We start from the raw sequence: 23,435 nt of genomic DNA, 5'->3' as shown, positions 1-23,435 counted from the left end.
CGTCTGTGTGTCTCATGGCGAACAAGTTGGGGTATGCGGAAAAAAGACAAATTCCTAATGCAAGAAATTTGTATGTGGCCAATAAAGTGATCTCTCTCTTAGTCGGGGCCTGGAATTTGGCATTATGTGTTACTCAATATCCTTAACCCCTGTGTAAGTTGCGAGTTGACTCTCCTTTCCCCTGATTCGCACTGAGCGTGTAGCTGAAGAGAGCAGCAGTGTGGAAGAGCTGCCTTCACATTCTTTAAAGCTCACTTCAGGGACAGGCTGGTAAGTGTCTCGGTGTGGGGAGCGAGGGAGTCCTTCGGTGTCGGGCCGACTGTGCTGCGGGGGGGGAGGCGGGAGGCAGGAGGCGGGAGTGTGCCGTGTTCTCGCAGAGGGGCTACAGCCCTGGAGACGGGGTCAGCCGAGCAGGCCTGGAGCCGCACCAGGGGCTCAGCACGCATCATTAATTAGGATACCTCTTGTGTCTGTTCCAGGCATCTCAGGAATTCGGCTCGTTACAAGTGAATAATGTTTCCCTTTGTCCTCGGCTGGCGGCGTTCCCAGGGAGGAGGATTAGTGCGCTATGTGTGAAATGTGTGAGGCGGCGTTCTTGTGGCTGCTCGGTCGCAGTTGTGTGCGAGAGCGCCGAGGAAGCGCAGGGAGCTGCAAGGCTCCGGCTCGGAGCACCGGAACAGCGGATGAAGGTTACGTCGCTATACGAGGAGAACCAGGGGTTTCGGATTTGAGTGCTTGGTTGTGGCGTGTTTCTAATGACCGGAATGGATTTCCGGTTGCGTTTTTGCGATTTGTGAACTCTAAAGCCCTTCCTTTCACATCCCCGCCAGCCTGTCTGTCTGCCCGGCGGAGGCCCGTTCCCGAGCCCAGGTGGGGGAAACGGGACCGTCCCGTTTCCTGCTGCCCAGTGCTTCTCCTCAGCAGCGGTTCTTTCTGTGAGGGGTTGTTGCCGTGGCGACGGCTTGAATCGCGGGGTGTGACTTGAAACTGGCGGCGCCCACACCTGTGGAGGGGAGTGGTCTGCTCTCACAGGGTGCACTTTAATATACTCAATGGCAGCAAAGACCCAAGCGCGCGGTGCGGTGTTGGGGGTATAGCCGGGAAAGTGTCGGCGCCGAGGAGAGGCCAGCTGCTACAGTGTGGAGTCGGTCCGGTTTCGCCCTGAGGACAGACTCCCCCTTCCTCGCCGAGAGAGTATGGTGCTGGACCATGGGGTTCAGGGGACTAACACGTGCACTCATCTCGGATGAGAGCGTTTTCAATGTGCTTTCTCTGATTTTAGGGCAAAAGGGCATTTATTTCACATGGACTGAGCCAGTAAGCTCGCCGCCTTCGTTTTTAGTGTGCGAAGCCTAGACATCCCCCATGCCTGGTGCAGCACTAAGAAATAAAGCGCACCGTCCACTCATCCTGCCAGGATATCTGCTTATCCCACCCAACCAGCTGTCCTCCTGGCCCAGAGAAACATAGCTTGCTGAGATTCCACCTTTGTTTTCTGCTTGCTGCTAATATCGCCATCAGAATCGTAATTCCGGTTTAGGAAAAAAGGCTCTGGAGGTCCTCACACCAACAGTAGAGAGAACAGAAGCCCAGCAGTTGTGTGGACTAGGAGAACATAAGAGCTTGTGTTCAGGAAAGCAGCTTTGTGCTTTAAATCAGCTGCTGCACAGTTCTGGTACCATGCATGCAGCATTCCGAAATATTTTTCCTGTGGTTTGTCATTCATCTGTTTGCGCGTGTTGGTTGTAGCCAAGACCGAGCCCAGGAACCAGCAGTGCGGCACAGTGCTCGGGGCTCTGGACTTGTAACTGGAAGGTTGTGGGTTCGAATCCCAGGTTGGGAGGTGCCGTTGCTCCCCTGAGCAAGGTGCTTCTTTCGGAATGCGCCTGTAAAATAACCAGCTGCAGAAGCTGGCACAAACCAAAGCCACTTTGGGGGGGAAATAAAGGAGTCTGCCAGGTAAATTAGTTGTAATGCATACGGTTATCTCCAGAGCAGATAGCTTCTGGTCTCCTTCCCAGTCCTAATATGCCCTGGAGGCATGTGTTGGGATATCCTGTTGGTCAGAACAGGGAACCAGACATTGCGTTCAGTATTTTTCCTGTTGTGATAAAACGGGTAGTATAATGAGAGTCTTTCAGAGGCACAGAAACAAAGGACAAATGAGATCTGAGGAACCGGAGTTTTCAGACTCTTCTTCTACAGAGCAGTGCAGACGGATGTGGGTGTGGATTAAAGAATTTAACCTAAAAACGGAGGCAGAGGGGAAGTTCTCGTGGTTGTGAGGCGCACGAAGTGCCCGACACTGAGCTTGTCTGGTCTGGCTGCTTGCTTACAAGGATATCCACTCGGTCTGCAGGGACGTCGCTGCTGTACACATAAATGATGCGTTAATTATTAATTTGACTGATCCACCCGGGACTTTCCTCCTGTACAAACCGAGTCATTATTTTTTCAGCTCCGATCAGCCGGGGCACAGCTCTGCCCTTGTTTAGACTAGCATTCTTCTCGGGTATTTGCGTATAAACACACCACATGGCTGAACATATTTTCAGAGATCAGTGACCATCTACTGACGAAGTTTCCATGTGGGAGGTAAAAGGCTCCCATCCATTACGTTTCCAGAATCTTGAGAATACCAGCAGCGCTCTTACTGCCAAACGCACACACAAAGGGAATTGAATTAACAGCACAAAAAAAAGAGCTCATTTAGAAAAGGACAAAGAAGGTAAATTGATGGCAGTAATTGGAAGGTTATGGATAATGTTAGTTAATGCTGTATGCTTTGCGTTTTTATTGATTAAGACCGTTATAGCTACTTGTTTCGTGCATGGGTCGCGATGTATTGTGCACAGCTCTGCCGTGAATCTCCGCGCTGTGCGTGATGCATCTTTATCCCTCAGCGCTGTTCTAAACAGGGCCCTGGTTCAGGTTGCCAAGTGTGTATTTCAATGGCTCGATTAGGGAACTGCCAAGTTTCTCTCCCTGCCCACTAGGTCAGCTGAGCTCTCCAACAGGAGAGACTTTGTTTGAGCTCTGGCTGTGGGCTGCAGGTAGAGATGGGCAGATAAACGCACCAGGGAGGGAACTCGGCGTGTCTGCCAGTCTGGGGAAAAGGGAACTGCAGTCCCAGTTTCTCAGAATGGTTTTTCAGTCTCGGTAAGACCATTCATTAATTGGCAGTATTGCAAAAAAAAAAACTTACATTTAATTCCTAAGTAAGCACTTTGCCATTGTCTCTGGTCTGCTGGTCTCGCCACGGGCAAAAGTGAGAGTTGGCGAGAACCGTGATGTGAAGCGGCCCTTCCTGCTCACTAGTCACTGTGATGACTACTGTAACATGATGTGCAAGCGAATAAGGGCAGGTCGTACTGCAGAAATGTTCCAATGTGATCTGTATGCAGAGTTAACAAGTAAGAAGTATTTGTCGGCAAACCCACACAAAGTCGAGAGCAATATTTCTATTGGATTAAAAGAGACGTATTCACAAGCCTTCTTGTTTACAAGGTAAAGGGAGAGCTTCACATTACAGGACGTTTTGTTGCCTCGTTCAGAACCGCAGAATACAGCACTGTGCACACCTGGAAGGTTAGTCTATTTGGCAATGTAAACAGGAAGAGGTTTTACACAGTACTATGTACATTTTACGATCATTGTGGCTTGAAATACGCTCATCAATGCCAATTCTTTTTAACCCCCAAATGTAAAAATAGCATTGCAGGTCCCCTTTAATTCTGCTGAACGCAGCGCTACATTTATTACATAATGCTTTGGCAGTTTTTTCAACCATCTTATGGAATCAATTGACTGTTCTATTAATAACACAACAGGCCACATCTTAATTACATTAGAACTTCTCCGTCTTAACATTTCTCTGTGACAATGGAATTATATTCCTTACAAATTACAAAGGAACATTGTCTTGCCAGCAGGGTTTGGGGGAAAAAAATACGAAAAACTATCTTACGATAAAACACAAATTAATATAACACCTTATGTGATTGCATCTGTTGTTAGAATGGTGGTTTTCCTTCCTCTGTTTCTGGGTCAGTGTTTTATCCCAGTCCTCGGTGTGCTATTTTGTTCTGGATTTAGCGGGATGGGGCCTTCCTGATTGCTCTCATCCTAAACTTGTTGTTTTTTTTTACAACGTTTTGGTTTCTGCTGGAAATACAGAATCGGGCTGCCACCAGGCTTTGGTGAAATGGGCCAGTAGGACCCTCTAGTGATGACAAGCTTGGAGCTCCGTGCCCCTGGTCAAGACCCCCTCAGGAGCGTGCTTAAAGGGTCCTTGAGAAATGTCAGCTGCCACCACACCCCTAGATATCTCTCATATCGGCCCTTCCTTTCCACTTCATTCTGTCAGGCTTTCCCTCGGCCTGTCTTGAAGAGGTCAGTGTCACCCGCTGTGACAGTATTCCCTTCCTGAAACCGTGAACTTTCATTGTTCATCTATTCATTGAAGAAGCTCAAGAAGGTAGCTGCGTTGGCATGCGTAGGCTGCAAAGGAACAAATAAAGGTTTATTCCTTGCTGAAAAGAAACAACATTTCGGCTGTGGAGCCTTATTCAGCTGAAGAAGGCTCCACAGCCGAAATGTTTCTTTTCTTCCCTTTTCAGCAGGGAATAAACCTTTACTTGTTCCTTGTTAACATCATTGGTCTGGGAAATGAGAGGGAGTGCACACTTTTCTCTTCAACAGCTGGGACCCCTGGCTCCGGCACTCCGCTCCGCTCATGCCACGGGGGTGCGAGCGGGGGTCTGTCCTCCGGGTTCGGGAATTGCCGTAGCTCAGTAGTGTGCCCATGTAAAAGGATACGTGCAGGATGCATGACACTCCCAAGATGACAGTGGAACTGAAAGAGCGGCAAGGGTTGAAGATCTCTTGCTTGTTTCAAATTAAAGCCCTAAATCTGATGTAGTTCAAGTAGGGAGCTGCGTCAGCACGCATAGGCTGCAAAGGAACAGGAAAAGGTCAATTCCAGGCTGAAAAGAGAAGAGACACAACGTTTCGGTCGTTTCAAACGAAGAAGAGACACAACGTTTCGGTCGTTTCAAACGAAGAAGAGACACAACGTTTCGGTCGTTTCAAACGAAGAAGGCTCTACAACCGAAATGTTGTCTCTTTTCAGCATGAATTAAACCTTTACCTGTTCCTAAATCTGATGTATTGTTTTTCCATGGCGCCACAAGGTGATGTCCTGTTGAACTGTTTTCTACTCCGTTTCAAGGCGATGCAATCTGGTCTGGTGTAGATTCTTTGTGAATAATGGCTTTGCGCTGCTAGGCCTCGAGTTGAGAGTCGTTTTAATTGCATGTTTCAGACGTCAGATCTGGCAGAGATTCTCTGAATTTCTCCAGCTGCCTGCTCCTGCTGTTCTCTTGGATCGCAGGCAGTCGGAAGCCCTATCAGCCAGCAATTGCAGACTGTCTTAATGAGGCAAGCAGGAGGAAATGAAAGACAGTGGCTAATTGTCTGCATTTCCTGTCTCGGGGCACGCGTCCACACCCCGATGTAATCAGGTTAGGCGTTTATTGTGCAAATTGCTGCCTTGCCTTAAGGTCGCACATACTGCCTCCTTAAAGCACACTGGCCTCATTCCTGTTTGATAGGGCATCTGTTTCTTTCTTGTTAAGTTTTTAAGATTTAAGAGAAAGTCGTAGTTACTGACATTTTGCTGTATATCTGGCCCAGTTTTCGGCAGGTGTTTTTGGGTTGGTTGTTCGTCTGTACAATCGAGTGGGGGGGGGGGGGGGGAAGTTGGGACTGCTTTTGTAGCGTCCCAAAGTGGTCTCAGCTGCCACCACACCCCCATGCGTCTCACGACTTCATCTCATGTGCTGGCCCTTCCTTTCCACTCCATTCTCTCTAAAGCTTTGCACGGCTTTCATTTTTATCCAGTCAGTTGCAGATAGAGACCGGGAGACTTTGAAGAGCAGGAGGGAATGGTTCACTGGTGCAGTAAGGTTTTCTGCCACCACCCCCAGGCAAGATGGTGAAGATCTGAACTCATCCAGGCTCTGGTGGTTCAGCCAGCAAGCAGTGTGATCTTTTTGTGATGCAATGTTGAAATTTGTGGACTCTAAATGCAAGGTTCCTAAAGCCCCGTTGTTAACCAAGATCAGTGTCGCTAACACAGTGGTAGGGCTGGGCGATATGGCCAAAAAACATTATCACGATAAAAATTTTCATGTCGGTCGATATCGAGAATTATCACGATAAATGTCAAATCATTATTTCTTTCAAGTTTAAAGGCAGATTTTTTCTCCTGAGTGAAAGTTGAAGAAACCAGACAGTTAATTTGGTAAATTAAACAACTCTTATTTTAAGAACACAACAAACACTTGCCAAACAGCAGTTACATTAAACAAATCTGAGGTAGAGAGTATTCAAGTCTTTTTTATGTCAAAATATGCATGAGTAATATTTATTTTGTAAATTTCTTAATAGAAAAATTAAATACTGCAGTGTGATAAAACACACATAGAAGATGGCTCAGACTGCAAAGTTTTAAAGTGCTCTGTTTTATGTCTGATCGTAAAAAGCCAAAATATCTCCAAATGACAGAAGCTGAAGGACCTTTTCTGTCGACAATGTCATCGTCCTTCGAGCTGGTCGTTGGCAGCACTACATTTGCTTCAGTGTTGCTCATTTCTCCACTCTAACTACAATCCTGTCAGCCACCACCGTGTGGGTAAACAACACCATGTTCGCTGCCCGGTCTGCAACACGCACGCGCACTCGTGCAGTATTTTTTACCCATGTGCAAAACATATATATCTAACATTTATCGAACTTTTGTTAAAATTATATTGAGGAAAATTATATCACGATAATTGTCCTTATCGAATTATTGCCCAGCACTACGCAGTGGTAATGAGTTCTAGTAAAACTCACACTCTGGAAGAAGCAGGTCGATGCTGGTGCTGTTAGTGTGTGGGAGTAGGTGACCAGCGATCGCACTGGGAGTGCCCATTCCCTAACTGACCTCCCCTCCTGTCTCTCTTCCTCCCCCAGCTTCTACATGTATAACCACCTGTAAGAAGACGCCCCCCCCAGTGCCCCCCCGTACCACCTCCAAGCCCTTCATCTCGGTGACGGTGCAGAGCAGCACTGAGTCGGCCCAGGACATCTACCTGGACGGCCAGGACCGCAAGAGCGAAGCCAACAGCCAGTCGGGGCTCAGCAACTCCTCGGACAGCCTCGACAGCACGCGGGCCAACAGCCTGGCCAAGGGCAGCCCGGCCCTGCCGCCCGTCGCTGCCCCCCGAGACCCTCCGCCCTCCGGCACCCCCCCCGCGGAGCCCCAGCATGACACCCTGAAGAGCAACAGGGGCACCCTGACCGCCGAGGAGGCCCGCCCTGAGCCCGTCCCCAAGAGGAAGCTCTCGTCCATCGGCATCCAGGTAGCGGGGCTGGCAGCCTGGGGTCCTGACCTTGTCCCAGGTCGTAACTGAGCACTGTACTGACATGCCCAGGGGACTTCCAATAACCTGTTCTGTCGCTCGGGAAACATGCAGTTAACAGTGAAAATTTACAGTGTGAACTGTGATTAACTGGCAGAGATTGCTTATTTATCTTTGAAATTGCACTCCTTTGTGATATGACAAAACGTGCATGTGTTTTTAACTTCGTATCTGCCAGTGGATTTAATATGAAGTTGCTGCAGGGGGGGATAACGATCACAGTGGGGGGGTTTTGTCCCGAGCCAGTCAGCTGCTGTTTGGTTAATCCTCACGCTGTTGATTAGCGCAAAGCCCCTCGCAGGCAGCAGGGTGGGATTTGCGGGTTTCTTGGGAAGAAGAGCCCTCGTCCGGACCCGGCAGTGACGGGTTCTCCTTTTCGGGTCTCTGGGCAGGTGGACTGCATTCAGCCCGTGCAGAAGGAGGAGGTCCCAGTCCTGACCAGATTCCAGTCGATCGGAGTGCAGGTGGAAGACGGCTGGGAGTGAGTGTCCACTGTGTTCGCTGTGCTGCTCGCAGAGTCGGTGGATTCGTGACTGGAGCCTTTGTGCTAAAGATAATGAGGCCAGCAGCTCCATTTCCATTGATATACTGCACAGACTTTGTTCATTGTACAGTAGTGAGCATCCTGAAACTGGGATATTAAAGAACATCAGAGCAGTTACAGAGGAGAGAAGCCTTTTGGCCTGAATAGCTTGTTTGGTTAAATCACGCTTTAATCTTGAGCATTCTTTCAGAACAGGGAATCTGAAAGCAAAAATTTCTTTTTATCTCCAGAAGAATAAGAGTAGATTTTACAGTGGAATTTCCTTTCTTCCCAGAAGGAATTGTGGAGATTGCAGCTCTCTCTCTATTCTGAATTAGGTGTTCAAAGGCCAGTCTCTGCCCTAAAACATAGGACTGGTTAAAACAGGGTTTTCATGGGAGTTCAAGTTCGTAGTGAAGTTCTTAACTAATCTCGTCTTGACGTGTTTTTTTTTATCGGGCTCTGTGGTAGGAATATTTAAATCCGTTTCAGGGCTGACAGGTGGTTTTGTTCGAGGTTTGAAGATGTTTTCTTAGAAGCAGCATTTCACAGCATGAGTGCTTCAGCAATAAATCATCTGTCTGACAGACTGGGTATGACCGGGTCTTGTTGTGGGTGAGTCAGGAGTGAGGCCCTTTCTGTCCAGGTATATCCGTTGCTCGTTCGGCCTTTTGGGGAATTTGCAGGATTGAACCCAAGGCAGTGAACTTGAGCTTCAGTCTGCTTGCCGCTGGAGCAGTCTGTGCCACGTCCTGTGTCTTACGACCTCAGAATTCCGCGCTGGGGAGGCCTATCTCTTTGGGTCATATTTTTACACGTGATGACATATTTCGGAGGTTTTTGCTGCTGAAATGCTGTAGCCGGGTACTGGCGTGGGCACAGACTCCTGCCAACGATGCCCAGCAGTCCAATCCAATCGGACAGTCAATCCATCGTCCCCTCTGTCTCTCCCTCCACACCAGCTTCTGGGAATGTGCTTAGCCAGCACTGCCCTCCCATCGATTCTGAGCTTTTTCTTATTTTTATCTGCATGGATTGCTGCTAAATGAAGCCCCCGGTAGTGTTACGTACAGAGAATCGTATTAGTAGGCTCACTTTTCTTCTGCTTCTGCAGGGCTGCAGTATTTACATAGCAGATTTACATGTGGCCTTTGGGAGGGCTCTCCTCTGGCCCTGCAAGCATGCTGTGTGTTTTTTTGTTTGTTTGTCGTTAAGAAGTAAACAGCCATATGCTGTTTTATCTGTGTCCCTCTCATCGGCCGTCTTAGTCTGGTCGGTATCAGTGACATGCCGGCTGGTTGTCTGGCCTGAGCTGTAGCACCAGCAACACAAGCTCTGATCACTGTGGCCTAGAAGAATAAGCAGTCACTTAAGACAAGCACACGGCTATAGGCATGCCTGCGTCTTGGGATGTTTTATAATTTATTAGGTATAATTATAATTGCTTACACTTATACAGCACTTTTCTTGACACTCCACTCACCACACACCAGTTCTTAGTGGGGAGGAGAGCAGAGTGATGAAGCCAGTTCGGAGATGGAGATTATTAGGAGGCCATGATTGGTAAAGGCCAGGGGGCAGTTTGGCCAGGACAGCCGGGGTAACACCCCTACCGTTTAGAGAAACGCCCTGCGATTTTTAATGACCACCGAGAGTCGCGACCTCAATATCCTGGGGCATGAGGACTCACGCAGACTGGAGGGTGAGCGCCCCCTGCTGGCCCCACTAACACCTCTTCCAGCAGCAGCCTTAGCTTCCCCCCAGGAGGTCTCCCATCCAGGTACTGACCAGGCTCCCACTGCTGAGCTCCAGTGGGGCTGCCGGCTGTGAGCTGCAGGGTGATGATAGTGTTGTTAGCTTGTACTGATTTATTAATGAGGCCTGTGTGGGTGTAGGGTTTATTGGTTAAGCCAGGTTGATGGAGTGGTGGATGGACGGACTCCAGACGCAGGGACACTGGGGAGTAACAGGGTCGGGGGCGGCGGACCCCTGTAGCCCTCTGGCTGACGCGGATGCTCTCCCCCTCCGCTCAGGCTGGGACGCTCCGGCAGCATGGCCTCCAGACCGGCGGACGCCGACGCGCAGGACCCGGCCAACTCCAAGCCCTCCGACAAGACCGGGCCGGGCGGCGCCAGCCAGCCGCCCTCCGACCCGGCGGCGGCGCCGCGCCCCCAGGCCGCCGGAGAGGGCGGGGCCACGCGCCAGCTGTCCAACCGCACGGCCACGCGCAGCAGCAGCTCCTCCTTCTCGGAGAGCCTGGACCCCGCCCTGGACCCCTCCTCCCTGCCCCCGCCCGAGCCCTGGCTCGAGAACGCCGTCAACAGCGGCGCGCCCAGCGGCGTGGCCCCGCCCGGGGGGCCCGCCTGCCTCCGCGACGGCTACTGGTTCCTGAAGCTCCTGCAGGCCGAGACCGGTCGCATGGAGGGCTGGTGTCGGCAGATGGAGCAGGAGACCAAAGACAACCAGCTGTCTGAGGAAGGTAGGGCAGTCCTGGGCGGCCATGTTCATTTTGCCCGGCTTTCTGTTTTGTCAGGGGTTTGCCTTGCTGTGCCTCACCTCCCGGCGGTTTTCCACGTGTTCACTGTACTTTACTCCTTTTACTACAGAGTGACGCTAAGTTTTCATGTGGCCCGTAAGAGTGCAAGAACATTTGAAAGGATCCAACTGAGCACAGACCACTCAGCACGTCTTTTTTCAGTTTGTTAGCGGCTTATGGCTAACTATCCCCCAGGATTCCCAATATTCCTTCCGCTTTCCCGGGAACGGGCGTCAAAATTCAAAGGAGCAGGTAAAGGTTTATTCCATACTGAAAAAAAAAGAAATCCTTCAGCTGTGGAGCCTTCTTCAGGGTTGGGGGAGAGAGGTTCTCTCATGCTTCGTCTACTGCTGGTCACTCTCTCTCCCCCACGCCTGAAGAAGGCCGAAACGTTTCTTTTCAGCATGGAATAAACCCTTACCTATTCCTTTGCAGCCTACGCCTGCTGAGGCAGCTCCCTACTTGAACGTCGTCAAAGTTCGACTCCCTGCGTGGGAAGAATTTCCCCGTTTTCATTCATGTACACCGTATGCAAATCATTCGGTCATTTGAAATTCAAATGAATGTCCAAACTGCACTGAGACAAAAGGCCAGGTTTTTGTAAGTGCAGCACTAGTGTAGACTTCACAATAGCGAATCCAGGATTTGGTGCCGAATCTGGCCTCAGCGTCTGACACCTATCGTGACAGCTGGCCTCCGTCAGGGTGATCAACTCCACGGCCGCGGACTGAGCTCTCTCTTCCGCTACGGGACTCCGATTGAGCCCCTAATACCTGCAGCAAATGGAGCAGGAGGGGCATAAAGCCCCAGAATTACACTGCTCTAATCTTGGCGTAATTGAAGTGGGGATTAGTGTCAGTGGATCAGCTGTGACGGCGGCAGTCACAGCACCACTGAGTCAGTGAGTCCCATTTCCACGGTAAAACTGCGCTGGACCACTCAATGGGGCTGATTCCTTAGCTGCCGCACTGAAGAACCACAGTCACTGTCGGTCAACAGAGGACTGTTGCAGAGAGCCTCTGTTAGATTTACAGTTTCTTTAGCTCATTCTTCCTCTTAACAGAACCGTGTTTTTTCTTAGTTCTAGGAAAGATTACGCACGTTAAAGCTGCGCCTGTTTCTCTGTGTCTGGGGATTTCCCCCTGTCACTCTTCAGGCGTGGCAGCAGGTGAAACTGGTAACGTCTGATCGGCTTGTGGAGTTTATCTGGTGTCTTTACCCCCAGGAGGGATCGAGGTGCCCGCTCGCTCATGTCCGAAAAGCGATCCCGAAATGTTAGCCTTTGTGTAAACATGTCATTGCTGTGTCCCGAGCCTCAGGAATTTTAACAATCGCACATAATCCACAAAGCCGTTTCTCCTGCGAGTCAACAGGGCCTTTGTTATCTCCAACAGAAGAATTTCAGTAAGTTCCAGTTAAGTCCAGACTGTGACGTGAACAGTTTAAAGTATATGTGAGTGCGCAAAGCTTTTTACTGCAGGTCAAAGCGAAAGCAGTTATTGCACTCTACTAGAAACACGGGGGTTTTTCTCTTGTCCCTCATAGAGAAACTGTGACAGTCCACCTCCGCTGGTTTTTTTTGCTATTCTTGTTGAAATGCCTGTTGACAGGTTTAAAGGGTATGAAATGAAGTATGTGGAAATATATGAAAACAGAGCAGTAGGTTCTCACCTTGTGGAGAGAATTTCTCCCTTCGTGTCTGCCTGGGTTTTCTCTGTAATCTAATCCCACGTGTAATAACGCTGGACTTTGCCCTCTGGGGCACAGGCCTTATTCACAGGAGGCAGCTGTGTGCCGAGCTGCAGAGAGCCAGCATCCAGGAGTGAGCTGCCTTCACAGGAATTCTGTTCTTCCACCTGTCAGAGGGCTGTAGGGGCACATGTTGGCCAGAAGGGGGCAGTAGTACGTGTCTGAAGTGACCTGCATCTTAAGTGCACTCAATATCCACGATTCGTGATGTCAGACTGCTACAGCTGATCTGGATTGCATAGTTCAAAAGGGAAAGTTTTTACAAATGAGTGTTGAAACCATTTACAAACACTCCCCCAGACATCAACACTCATCAGTGGGGAGGTGTAGTGTCCCCGTCACTATACTGATGCATTAGGACCCACACAGACCGCAGGGTGAGCGCCCCCTACTGGCCCCACTAACACCTCTTCCAGTAGCAACCTTAGACCTTAGCAGGAGGTCTCCGATCCAGGTACTGACCAGGCTCACACCTGCTGAGCTTCAATGGGGCTGCCAGGTGGGAGCTGCAGGGTGATGATAGTCTGTTAACTTGTACTGATTTATTAATGAGGCCCGTGTGGGCGTAGGGTTTATTGCTGGATTATTTTGTGTGCGAGTCGCTGGGCGGCCAGACTGCCGACAGCTCCCGGCCTGGGGGGCGGTGTTGGCGGTGCCAGGGGTCCTCCTGCTCACGGCTGCGTCTGCTCCTTTGCAGTGCTGGGGAAGATCCGCAGTGCGGTGGGCAGCGCCCAGCTCCTCATGTCCCAGAAGTTCCAGCAGTTCCGGGGGCTCTGCGAGCAGAACCTGGTGAGTATCCCCCGTTCCCGTGCCCTCCGGTGACGAGCCTTTCTCTTGAAGTGCGCTTTAACCTACAGGTCTGGAAGCACAACAGTGTTTCCCCAAGGGCCGCCAGAGTGGAGTGGCTCTCTGCAGGGCTCGGTCCGGCAGGCACAGGGCCCTGATGTTATCACTGTACCCCTCTGACACGGGCTGGCTTTCTTGTTCCAGCTCCCTGTCCTTCCTCTCTTCTCACCCTCACTCTTCCTCCTCCAGCCTTCCCTGCCCAACCTACACAGGACAGGAATCTCTGGCCCATTGTCTGTGGATTTCGCTGCTAGTTTATAGGGGACAGTAAACATCCTTCTTAGTAGTTCTCCCTTCCAGTCCTGTTTAATGGTGTGACTTTTTAATGGTTTTAGTGTGGCTGCAGCAGTGGAAGGAGTAGCTTTCAGCTCACAAGGCTAAAATGACTGTCTCCTATCGGCTGCTCTTGGAGTTCCACGTTTGTAGTGTTTGTTTTTTGCCACACAACACCCTCTTAAGCCTGCCATTGGTGCGATTTTTTTCCCCCTTTCTCGGTTAAACTCCAACTCGGCGAATTCCAAAGTGAAAGCTGCTCCTCATGATCTGTCCACCGCTGGCGCCCCTGCCTCAGTCTCTTGAACACGGATCCCAAGCGAGGCTGATCGCTAATCCCACCGCCTGTCCGGCGCGCGTTTCGGTCCTGCAGCTTGCTGCCCGGTCCGCGACACTTTTCACCAGGCCTTTCAGCCGAACAGAGGCGTTTGAACTGGATAAGCTCGCCACGATAAAATCCTTGTGGTTAATCATTATAGACTATCTTGCGCTCAAAGTGCATTTCTTGTTTTGTTAAATTGGGATATAGTGAAAACGCAGCAAATCCCAATTCCAGTTTAAAGAGCTATATGCCATTGTAAAACACAGACCACTAGATGTGTTTGGACTGCAGTAACCCTGGTGCGTTGACTTCGTCACTGGGATGAGCAGAGTTCCCATCCAGACTAGACATCAAACAGCTAGCTGCTTATTTTTCAGTCCCTTCAGTGGGGGGTGAAGATGAGAAAATTGATTGCAGAGGGGGTCAATACCAGGGATGTACATTCAGCACACTAACAACACTAACCTTCAGACAAGGTTTTTCGGCAAAACCTTGGATCAGTCTTTGAGCGATGCCAGTTCTCCAGCCTTCTCCATTCTCCAGAGAACTAGAAAGGCCCTTCCCATACTGGTGACTCCTACAGATTTCTGACTCTTGGCATTTCGGCTTCAGCACAAAGGAGCAGTCCCACTTGTGAAGCTGTTAACAATGGAATTAACATAATAACTGTGTCTTGCATTCTTGGATGGGTTTCAAGCCAGCAGGAGATGACAAATGATTATAGGAGCTTGATCTCCGAGTGTACAGCTGGATCTGAGCTGGCCAGGAGAGGAGACACCAGTAGAATAATTACACTTGTAAGAAAGAGAGACGAGCAATTAGGGGAGCAATGTTTCCCTGTACAATACTGGTACTTGTCAGATCTTGGATGCTGCACAAGACAAGAAGCTCTTTGGTGTCTGATTCTTGCACATTGTCTTCTCTGTCTGTAACACTGTCTCAGTTACAAGCTGGTTCTCAGGTTTTTTAACGTTTTTTAACGTATTGCTTTGAGTTAAGAGACCTTTTCATTTTGTTTGACAACCCTGCTCCGAGCTGGACCGAGTGGAGCTGTGAGAGTATCATCTAGTGGACACGTATTTAATGATCCAAACTTGAAGGCATCCTAAAAGAGCAGCGTGTGTATTTTGATGTTATGGTTGTTAATTGGGTATTTGGATTTTTTTTTCTCCTTGTATATCTGCCATAGCAGAGGAATTATCAAGCCTACAGGAGCAGTTTGTTTTATTTGTCCACCTCTCATTTGAAACTTTCATCCCAACTGACCCATGAGTCACAACCATCTCAAGCAGCTAATTTATCCAAAGATAGTTCCTTGAAAGAAGCCAGTGTACCAGATGAAAACGGCACACCTGGGTTTTTTTTGTTCCAGACTTCCACCACTCTTTGTGTAAGGAAGTGCCACCTGTTCTTGGCTTTAAAGAGACTCCCACATGGTTTCCAGTTGTGCCCTCTAGTTCATGTTTCATGGTTTATTTTGAAGAGGTCCACTGGATTGACTTTGTCTTCTGTTGAATTCACTTGCATCATTTCTCCTCGTAATCATCTCTGTTCAAGACTAAATGGGTTTCGTTCTTTTAGCCTATGAGTGTTGGACATTCCCTTAAACCCGGCTGTAAATGGTGCTCCTCTCAGCACTGATTTTAGTTCACCTATTTCATTTTTATGATAACCACAATTTACACAATATTCTCAATGACAGCTTACTAGGGCGTGGTACAATTTAAACATCTCTTAATTTGAATTATCTGCTTTGAACTATCCTAACATCTCCTTATATATTATATATTGCATCACATCATTTTGTATAGACGAAGCAACTGATATGCCAGCGTAAAACACAGATTTTCCATAAATAGCCACTTCAAGTTCAGAACTGACATTTTGGTATGTATATTCTTTTGTTACTTACATGTGACATTCTGCACTTGTCTACATTGAACATTAGATCTGAATCTTTTTTTACTTTTGTTTGCTGCTTCTGTAGTGTTTGATAATTGTATATTTTAATATTATCTACAGACATATTTAGTTTATGATTTATACCAGAATCTCAGAATGATTCATGCCAGAATCTAAGATCATTAAGATAAATTGCAAAAGCAGTGGTACCAATATAAGATCCCTGCGGTACTCCACTAATTACATCATACAGTGCAGTTATTTTTCTATAGCCCAATTCTCCGTTCCAACAAGCATTTCTCAAAAGGCCTACCACCTGTATTTTGGGAATTCCTCTTTCGTTATGAACTTTATCAAAAATATTCTGAAAATCTAAACTTGTACTCTGTGTGTGTCATGTACCCTCTCTGCTTGTTCAAAGGAATCGAACAAGTTGGTTAAGCACTGTCTACCTTTTTAAATTCCATATTGTCTGTGCCCTATGATCCTGTTTCCATATAGGTTATTCTCTAGTTAAGGTCTAAATTTCTTCCATAACCTTAAGTGTAATAGAGGTTAGACATGTTGGCCTGATCTTACGTGGTTTAGTTTTGTCACCTTTTTTAATAAATCTACATTAATGCTTTTTTAGTCCAGGGGGTCACTTGCCCTTTCTTGAGTAACAGTTGCATCAAGGGTGTATGGAAGTCTTTTTTTTTTTTTTAAGTAAAACTGGTAGGATACAGTCAGTACCTGGAGATGTATTAATCTGGAGTGCTCCTAGCACTCAAATCATTTCTGAGTCTTCAATGTTAATAGTGTTTAACACATCTTTTGTTAATGATTTATCCTCCTGCGGTCTGAGTCATATTGTTAATGTTTTCCTTAGTTATCATCTCATTTAATCCATCAGTCCTGAAAGAACATCTTTTAGCCTCCATTGCAATTTCCCCTTCCATCTTGATCTGTTATCCCTTTTACCTGTGCTTGTAATTCATTATACAGTTTTAACTGGGTCTGATGATTTGTAATCCATTTCTAAAGTGTTTTTCCTTTCAGGATTGTAATTTATTTAAACACTTTGAGCCATTGTTTCTAGATTTTGATTTACTTTCGATCTTGAAATCCGTTCTGTGCCTCAAGCTGAATGTCTGTAACCTGTTGCCTGCTGTTCTTCAATGTTTCTACAGTGTTCCTTTTCACTTCTCGTTCACTCCTTCAAAGTTCGATTTTTCCTGAATTTGTGAACTTTTGATTTGAGCTCAACCTCTGCAGCTTCAAAATAATCTTCAGACCTCACCATATTGTGATCACCGTTCCCTAAAGGTCCTCTCACCCCTGTTGGCCTCAGTGTGTCTTGATAGTTTGAAAAATCAGGGACCGGATTAATCTCTGTGTGTTTGTGTTCCTGCAACAGTCAAAGTGTTAGCATGCAGAAACGTTTATTACTCTCCGAAGGGGAAGAACCGAGGCAAATACGTCGCAAGCCCATCAGCTAGTTTTCTTTGAATCTTGTCCAGCTCTCGGTCAGCTCGTTTGGCCTCTTCCGGCTAACCCCCTGACCCCTGACCTCTGACACCTGACCTCTGACCTCTCCCGGCAGAATGTCAACGCGAACCCGCGACCCACAGCCCAGGACCTGGCCGGGTTCTGGGACCTGCTCCAGCTCTCCATCGAGGACATCAGCATGAAGTTCGACGAGCTCTACCACCTGAAGACCAACGACTGGCAGCTGGCCGACGCCATGGACAGGAAGGTACTGCCGCCCCCCGAGGCACTTTGCCCAGGCCGGGGTAGGGAACCCGCCGTACTGCCGCTGCCGGCCCGCAGAGAGGGGCACGCACACTGCCCACATGCATGGCCACGGTCACCCCAAAGAGGTTCTGCGCCCCATCTCCCCCCCCCCCACCCCTGCGCTGTCACTCTCGGGGCTCAGCAGAGCCTCTTTGAGCATGCATGTTCATTCCCAGAAGCCACCGTGTAGCTAGAGCTGTGCATGCCTGCTGGGGGACTCCCTCCTTTCATGTGCTTTGCTTTCAGAGACTTGGCATGACACAGGGGGAGAGCTGGGATGGAGCGAATGCTGTGTCTGTCCGTCTGTAGGTTCCGCAAGGTTCGCCTTTCACGGTTACAGTGTTTTCAAGGCAAGCAGAAATCCCCTTGCGTGATGGGATGTGTGAATATTAAGTCACGCCGTTTCTCACCCCACGGCCACTGAAGCATGCTGTTAAAAACATAGTACCCCGGAAAGGTGTTCCTTGATGCATCCATGTACAGTATAAGCCCATTTCACTGTTTAAAATACAGCTGTCACGCTGATGAGGGTGAAACAGCTGTCCATAACCTCTTTGACATCATATACACTGCTGTGTAAAAGTCTTTCTGCACTGTTCTGCTATTTTCTCCTTTACTCCTTTATGCAGGATCACAATTCTGTCCAGATCTTCTGCTTGAACTTTGGAGTTTTAAGCGCACTCCTAGATCTGTATTTTGTAGTATAAAAGGTTTCCTTTTAGCTTCATGGATGAGTAGTCAAGAGAAACAAATATCGTTAATGACAAGTCTGTCGTATACCTGTGTGCTATGGATTGCCTAGCATACCACTTCACATTGGCTACTTCTGAATTATGTTTTGAAAGATCTGGATCGATATGAGCTAATGATTGCTAAATGGCAGGTTTGGTTTCATCTGAAGCCAAGCAGTATCAATAAAGCCTGCATAATCGGAAACCATTAGAGGACGATTTAAATCTTTTTTTGATGCTCCTACAATAGAATTCTGATTGTGTCTATGATGCCCAAGACGTTTGCACAGCAGTGTGCACAAAGCACAACTTGATATGGACATGTGCATTGGCCCCTGAATATGGAATTATATAGTTTTAAATTATGCTTATTTAACAGGTTTGTCTGTAATAGCCCTTCTAAGTTTCCTTACCTTACTCAGGGAAGGTATGCCAATACTGACGTCTCTGTGAATGAAGATTTAATAGCAATGATGATGGCGGTATCCAGGGTCACCCCCACAGACTGAAAAGATCCAAGTCATTTAAAATGTAAAATATGTCCATGCTTCAAATGTATTTTTTTTAAACGGCCACATTTGCGATTAATCCCTTCTAAAAAGCCCACCCCGATCATCACCGTGTCTGATGGTACCCAGCAGCACGCAGTCGGTGGATTTTGGAGACCCCGATCTTTCCCAGCAGCGGGATTCGTGTTGCTCTTCCTGTCCTGTATCGGACAGCGGAGCTGGGCTAGTGAACGAGCTGTGTTGCTCACCCGTCCGATTTAGGGATCTAAAACCAGGGTGGGTCAGGAAACGGGAAGGTTGTATGCAGGTGGTAGTGCTATCGGTTTGTTGGAGCAAAGGCTCCGATGTGGTAGAATAATGGGGATCTGATGTGCTGCCCTTCAACCCTATTCCTCCCAGAGTGCACGGATTCGGTACTCGAGATTTCCAATACCCCACTAACCCTGAAGTACTGGCTGGAGTAGCAGCCAGGCTTTCTGTGTGGGTGTAGGTACCGCTCTCCTCTTTCTGAAATGACTATTAGAAGACTAATCCGGGCCAGAGAACCAGGGTCGAGGTCCATGAAGTTTGACAGCTTGGCGTTACAGCCTCTCATGTTTTCTCTCTCCCTCTTTCCCTCTCTCCCCACGCGCCCACGTGCTCGCAGGAGGAGAAGAAACAGCCGCCCCCGGTGCCAAAGAAGCCCTCCAAGCCCAAGGCCGCGTCCGGCCGGGACAAAGGCGACCCCTCCTCGGACAAGCAGCGGCAGGAGGCCCGCAAGAGGCTGATGGCCGCCAAGCGGGCCGCCTCCGTGCGGCAGAACTCGGCCACCGAGAGCGCTGACAGCATCGAGATCTATGTGCCCGAGGCCCAGACGCGTCTCTGAGGCGGCCGCGCGGGCGTCGCCCGGGGAACACGGGAGGGTAGGCGGGTCCCGGTGGCAGCAGAGACAGCGACCGGAGCAACGGGGAGAACAAACCGCAGAAACACTCCGTTTCCACGGCTGCCATGGGAAACCTCAACAGACTTTGAGAGGAGGAGGAGGATTATTATTATTACGATTAATATTATCTCCTAAACTATATCAAACTGTCTTAATGTTATAATACCTTGGATAAGAGATCTTCTACCACTTGGACTGAGGCATCAGTGCACCCCGACATCCACCCTTCTTTCTCTTTCACACATCACTCCGGCACCCCAAACTTCACACGCCCACGTCTCGCCGGCACCCCCCCCCCCCCCCCCCGACTGCACACACAAGTGTGGACACATGACACTCCAGTCCCCCGACTTTACACGTGCACCCCGACGTCGCACGCGCACGTGCACACGCGTCACTCTGGCACCCCAAACTTCACTCCACCCCCCCGACAGGCCTCGTACGCCGCGTGCAGCTCCGCATCGTCTTCCTCCTCCTTTGTTTTCTGCTGTGTGGCCGCCTGCCGGAGGCCAGGATCAGGTCGTTCCTTAACCCTTGGGTGGGGGAGTCGGTAACTCTGGGGGGGGAGAACTCTCCTCGGACGAAAGACCAGAGGCGAGGCAAGAGGGACGGACCCGGGGGCGGCTGGGGCCTCCTCTTCTCCGCCCCACGGTTTCCCTTTCCATCTCCTGCCCCCTCGTGTGTGTCATCCTCCAGCCTCTCTATCCTCCCCCGGGTTTTTCGCCCATCTTGACGTCGTTTCCTTTTCCTCTCCTCCTGAGCAAGCTGCCTCTTCCCTCGTCCAGCCTGGGCCTGTGGTTCCAGGGAAATGGGTTTGGATTTTGATTCCCGGGTAGTCACGCGCGCGCGCGCACACACACAAGTCCAGAGTACCGTCCCCCCCCCCCCCCCCCCCCCAGCAGCTGTGGCCGAAAAGCCTGGCCGCAGAGCGTGCCACAACATCCTTGTCCTGTGTCGCATCTGGTCTTCTCACAGTTGTAACGTCTCCCAATGCTGACGCGCGCTCTCTCTCTCTCTCTCTCTCTCCAGCTTATCAAAACAAGTTTTTGGTTTTGAGCTCCTCTTTTTTATCTCCCCTGGGCTGTATAAGCTCATCTGTCTCTCCTGCCCCGATACTCCTAGTCTAGAAACCGCGTCCACTCAGGCTTGCGCCAGGGTGGGGCGGGCAGTGATGACGTTTACCCCAAACGGCATGAGCGGGCAGTACACAGAGACTTGAATAAGTGCTTTAACAAACGTCAGAATCTTTTTCTGTTTTTGTTTTCCCCACCGCGTGAGCTGTTCGCAATGGCTGTGAATTGTCAGTATTGTCTTAGCTCATTGCCAGCTTTGTGCTCAGCTCCCAGTGGTAGGGGAAAGGGCTGTGCTTCGAAGAGGTTCCCTCCCTCGCTCTGAGGACAAGTGTGAAGCACGACCTCCGAAACGCAGGTTTTTGTGACACCGTCAGGTTTTAATAAGCTGGAGAAGGCAGACGGGACCGGCTGTAAACAGTGGCCTATCGGTGGAGAGCTGTCCAAATCCCAGTTTGTTGTGAACAATAGTCTGTGTGCCTGTTTTCATGTAACTGCCAAGGACAGTGGTATCAGTTTTGTCTGGGGGTGGGGGGGGGGAAGGGAATCCATCCTGTTTTCATTGATTTTTTTCGGGATGTCGGCAAATCTGGAACGCCAGGACTGTTCATTAGATTGTAAAATACGAGGACACAGTCTGTGGGCGTTCTCCATGTCTGGCTGCCCCGTCTTGTGCTCTGAACGTCCTCCATCCTATACAGCGGTCAGGTGGCCTCAGGATTCTGCTGTCTGGTCCAGCTGTTCTTTCCTGGAGTGTGAGAAATTTCCTGCAGAGAATTGCCCAGATCTTTGCAGTTCCCTCCCAAGTCTGAGTAAGTTCACAGGCGTCGGGTGGAAATTACGATTTCATCGTCTCATAATCGGACTGGCTAAAAAATTACTCCTGCTTATCTTTGAAAGGCTTATCTATTTTGACATTAGATTTTTTTTTCTGACAGCTATTTTATGTTGCTGTAATTCTTTAGGCTGCTTTGTAACCCTGTTGCAAGAACAGGATATTATTACATCACTGATGCAAGGTGTCCTAAACGATGTAAAAGCATTCCCTCTGTATTACAATATTTGTTATAGAATACGTTTTTCTTCACATGTTTAAACTGAAACTTAAGTCCTGAGCTGCAAGCACAGCCACCCAGATCTTCAGCTACAAATGCAAAAAAAAAACGGCACTCATCCTTGAGCCAGCCTTGGATAATCCTTACAAACCGTGTTCTGCGTTTGTACGCTCGTGTCTGTGCGCATGGGCATGCCCTGTTGCTACGGTTTTTGAATGGAAGTGACCACTAGCTTGAATGGTGTTTCCTGTGGAGTGAGAGCTCCCCCTGCTGGCTGGCTTTCGGAACCGCACGTCCCTCCCTGCTCTGTGCCGAAACGCTCCCTGTTTGTTGAATGCGGGTCTGGGCTCGCAGCGCGTCAACAGGGGATGAACACGACCGGTGGGCGGAGGAGGGTGTCCTGTAGTTACACTCTCTCGCCATTTTTCACTGGGTGGACAATCCGCAGTCACATTTGCACTCCAAATCCAAACTACCTACACATTTACCTTTTCCATTGTCTGCAGAAATCATTAAAAATCCATTATTTTACACACCATTGTCATGACTTGTAGTATCATTCTTCTTCCTGTTGAGGTTTTTTTTTTACTTTTTTTTTAAAAAAAGGTTTTGTGATTTCTATTCAGGTTGCCCATTTTGACATTGCAGTAACTTTGTTAGTGAGAAAAGTGAATTGCTTAGCTGATTCCGTTATTCAAAATATAATGTAGGGGATAGAAATGAGAAGATTGGGTTTCTCAGAATTGGGTCGTTTAATAATTAAAGGAATCTTCAATCACTTCCCATTTCTTTATTTTAGGCCTGAGCAGTCAGAGCCTGAGAGCAGGGATTACAGACGAGTGGTGTTCGCTGCTCGGATCTTTCTGGAAGGCCCATTGGGAAGGGCTGTTCCCGAGCCTCCCCGCCCAGTCAGGCTGCGCTCACGGGGCGTCCTGCTGAGTCCTGGACCTGTCAGGGGCTGCCAGCAAGGGGGCGCCTCACTTGTCCCCCTCTCCTCTTGTAATGGAAAAGTTTGTCCACATCTGTGTGCAGACTATCCAGAGCCAGACAGGCTCAGGCTGCAGGCCCTGGGGGGGGCTCCGTCCAGCTTGAGGGGAGGCCGCAGGCCCTGGGGGGGTTCCGTCCAGCTTGAGGGGGGGCCACAGGCCCTCGGGGGGCTCCGTCCAGCTTGAGGGGGGGCCGCAGGCCCTGGGGGCTCCGTCCAGCTTGAGGGGAGGCCGCAGGCCCTGGGGGCTCTGTCCAGCTTGAGGACAGTCAGGCCTTTTGAGAAGTTCTGCAGTTCTTTGAACACTTTATTTTTTTTATTGGCGACTTAAATTTCATAGCTATATGAACTTTTACACGTTATAACTGCTAGAAATGGAACATCGGTGTTATATCAGAGTCCAGGCAGAGCTGCCCAGGAACAGGTAGCAGTTAAAGGACAGAAAAACAAGCTCAGCTGCAGAGCTGCCTTTTGGTGAAGAGGCTTCATAGTCGAAATGTTTCATCCTCATTCGTTTTACCTTTCAGTGCAGAATATACCTCAGCTTGTTCCTCTGCAGTCCATCACTCTCGCCTGTTATGCTGCAGGGGATGTGCAATTCTGTCCCCTGCTGTGAAGGGCTTCTCTCTTCCACACTCCACCTGCGAGCAGCGAGCCCTGGCCTGCTGTGTTTTGTACCGGAGAGAGCAATGGACACAGTTCACGTGCTTTCCCCTCCCCCCCCCCCCCCAAAAGTAAACCACCCTTCGCTTACCGCGAGAGTGAAATTTCAG

At 49.2% G+C, this 23,435-nt stretch overlaps 1 protein-coding gene across 1 annotated transcript in view; it reads left to right on the top strand.

The window, feature by feature from the left end:
* Positions 1-22,215, top strand: part of LOC148818140 (disks large-associated protein 4-like) — a 64,195-nt gene extending 41,980 nt beyond the window's left edge. The window contains exons 6-11 of the mRNA XM_088937737.1: positions 7,018-7,406; positions 7,859-7,947; positions 10,023-10,468; positions 12,972-13,063; positions 17,200-17,352; positions 19,277-22,215. Of these exons, the coding sequence (XP_088793863.1) occupies positions 7,018-7,406; positions 7,859-7,947; positions 10,023-10,468; positions 12,972-13,063; positions 17,200-17,352; positions 19,277-19,495 (1,388 nt within the window). The 3' untranslated portion in view covers positions 19,496-22,215. The remainder of the gene's footprint in view (positions 1-7,017; positions 7,407-7,858; positions 7,948-10,022; positions 10,469-12,971; positions 13,064-17,199; positions 17,353-19,276) is intronic.
* Positions 22,216-23,435: the final 1,220 nt, after the last annotated feature.

Source organism: Atractosteus spatula, chromosome 19 (assembly GCF_055471065.1).
Source record: "Atractosteus spatula isolate fAtrSpa1 chromosome 19, fAtrSpa1.hap1, whole genome shotgun sequence".
NCBI classification, from domain to species: Eukaryota; Metazoa; Chordata; class Actinopteri; order Semionotiformes; family Lepisosteidae; genus Atractosteus; species Atractosteus spatula.
The sequence above is the reverse complement of the archived record's forward strand: the minus strand, read 5'-3'. Positions and strand labels throughout refer to the sequence as shown.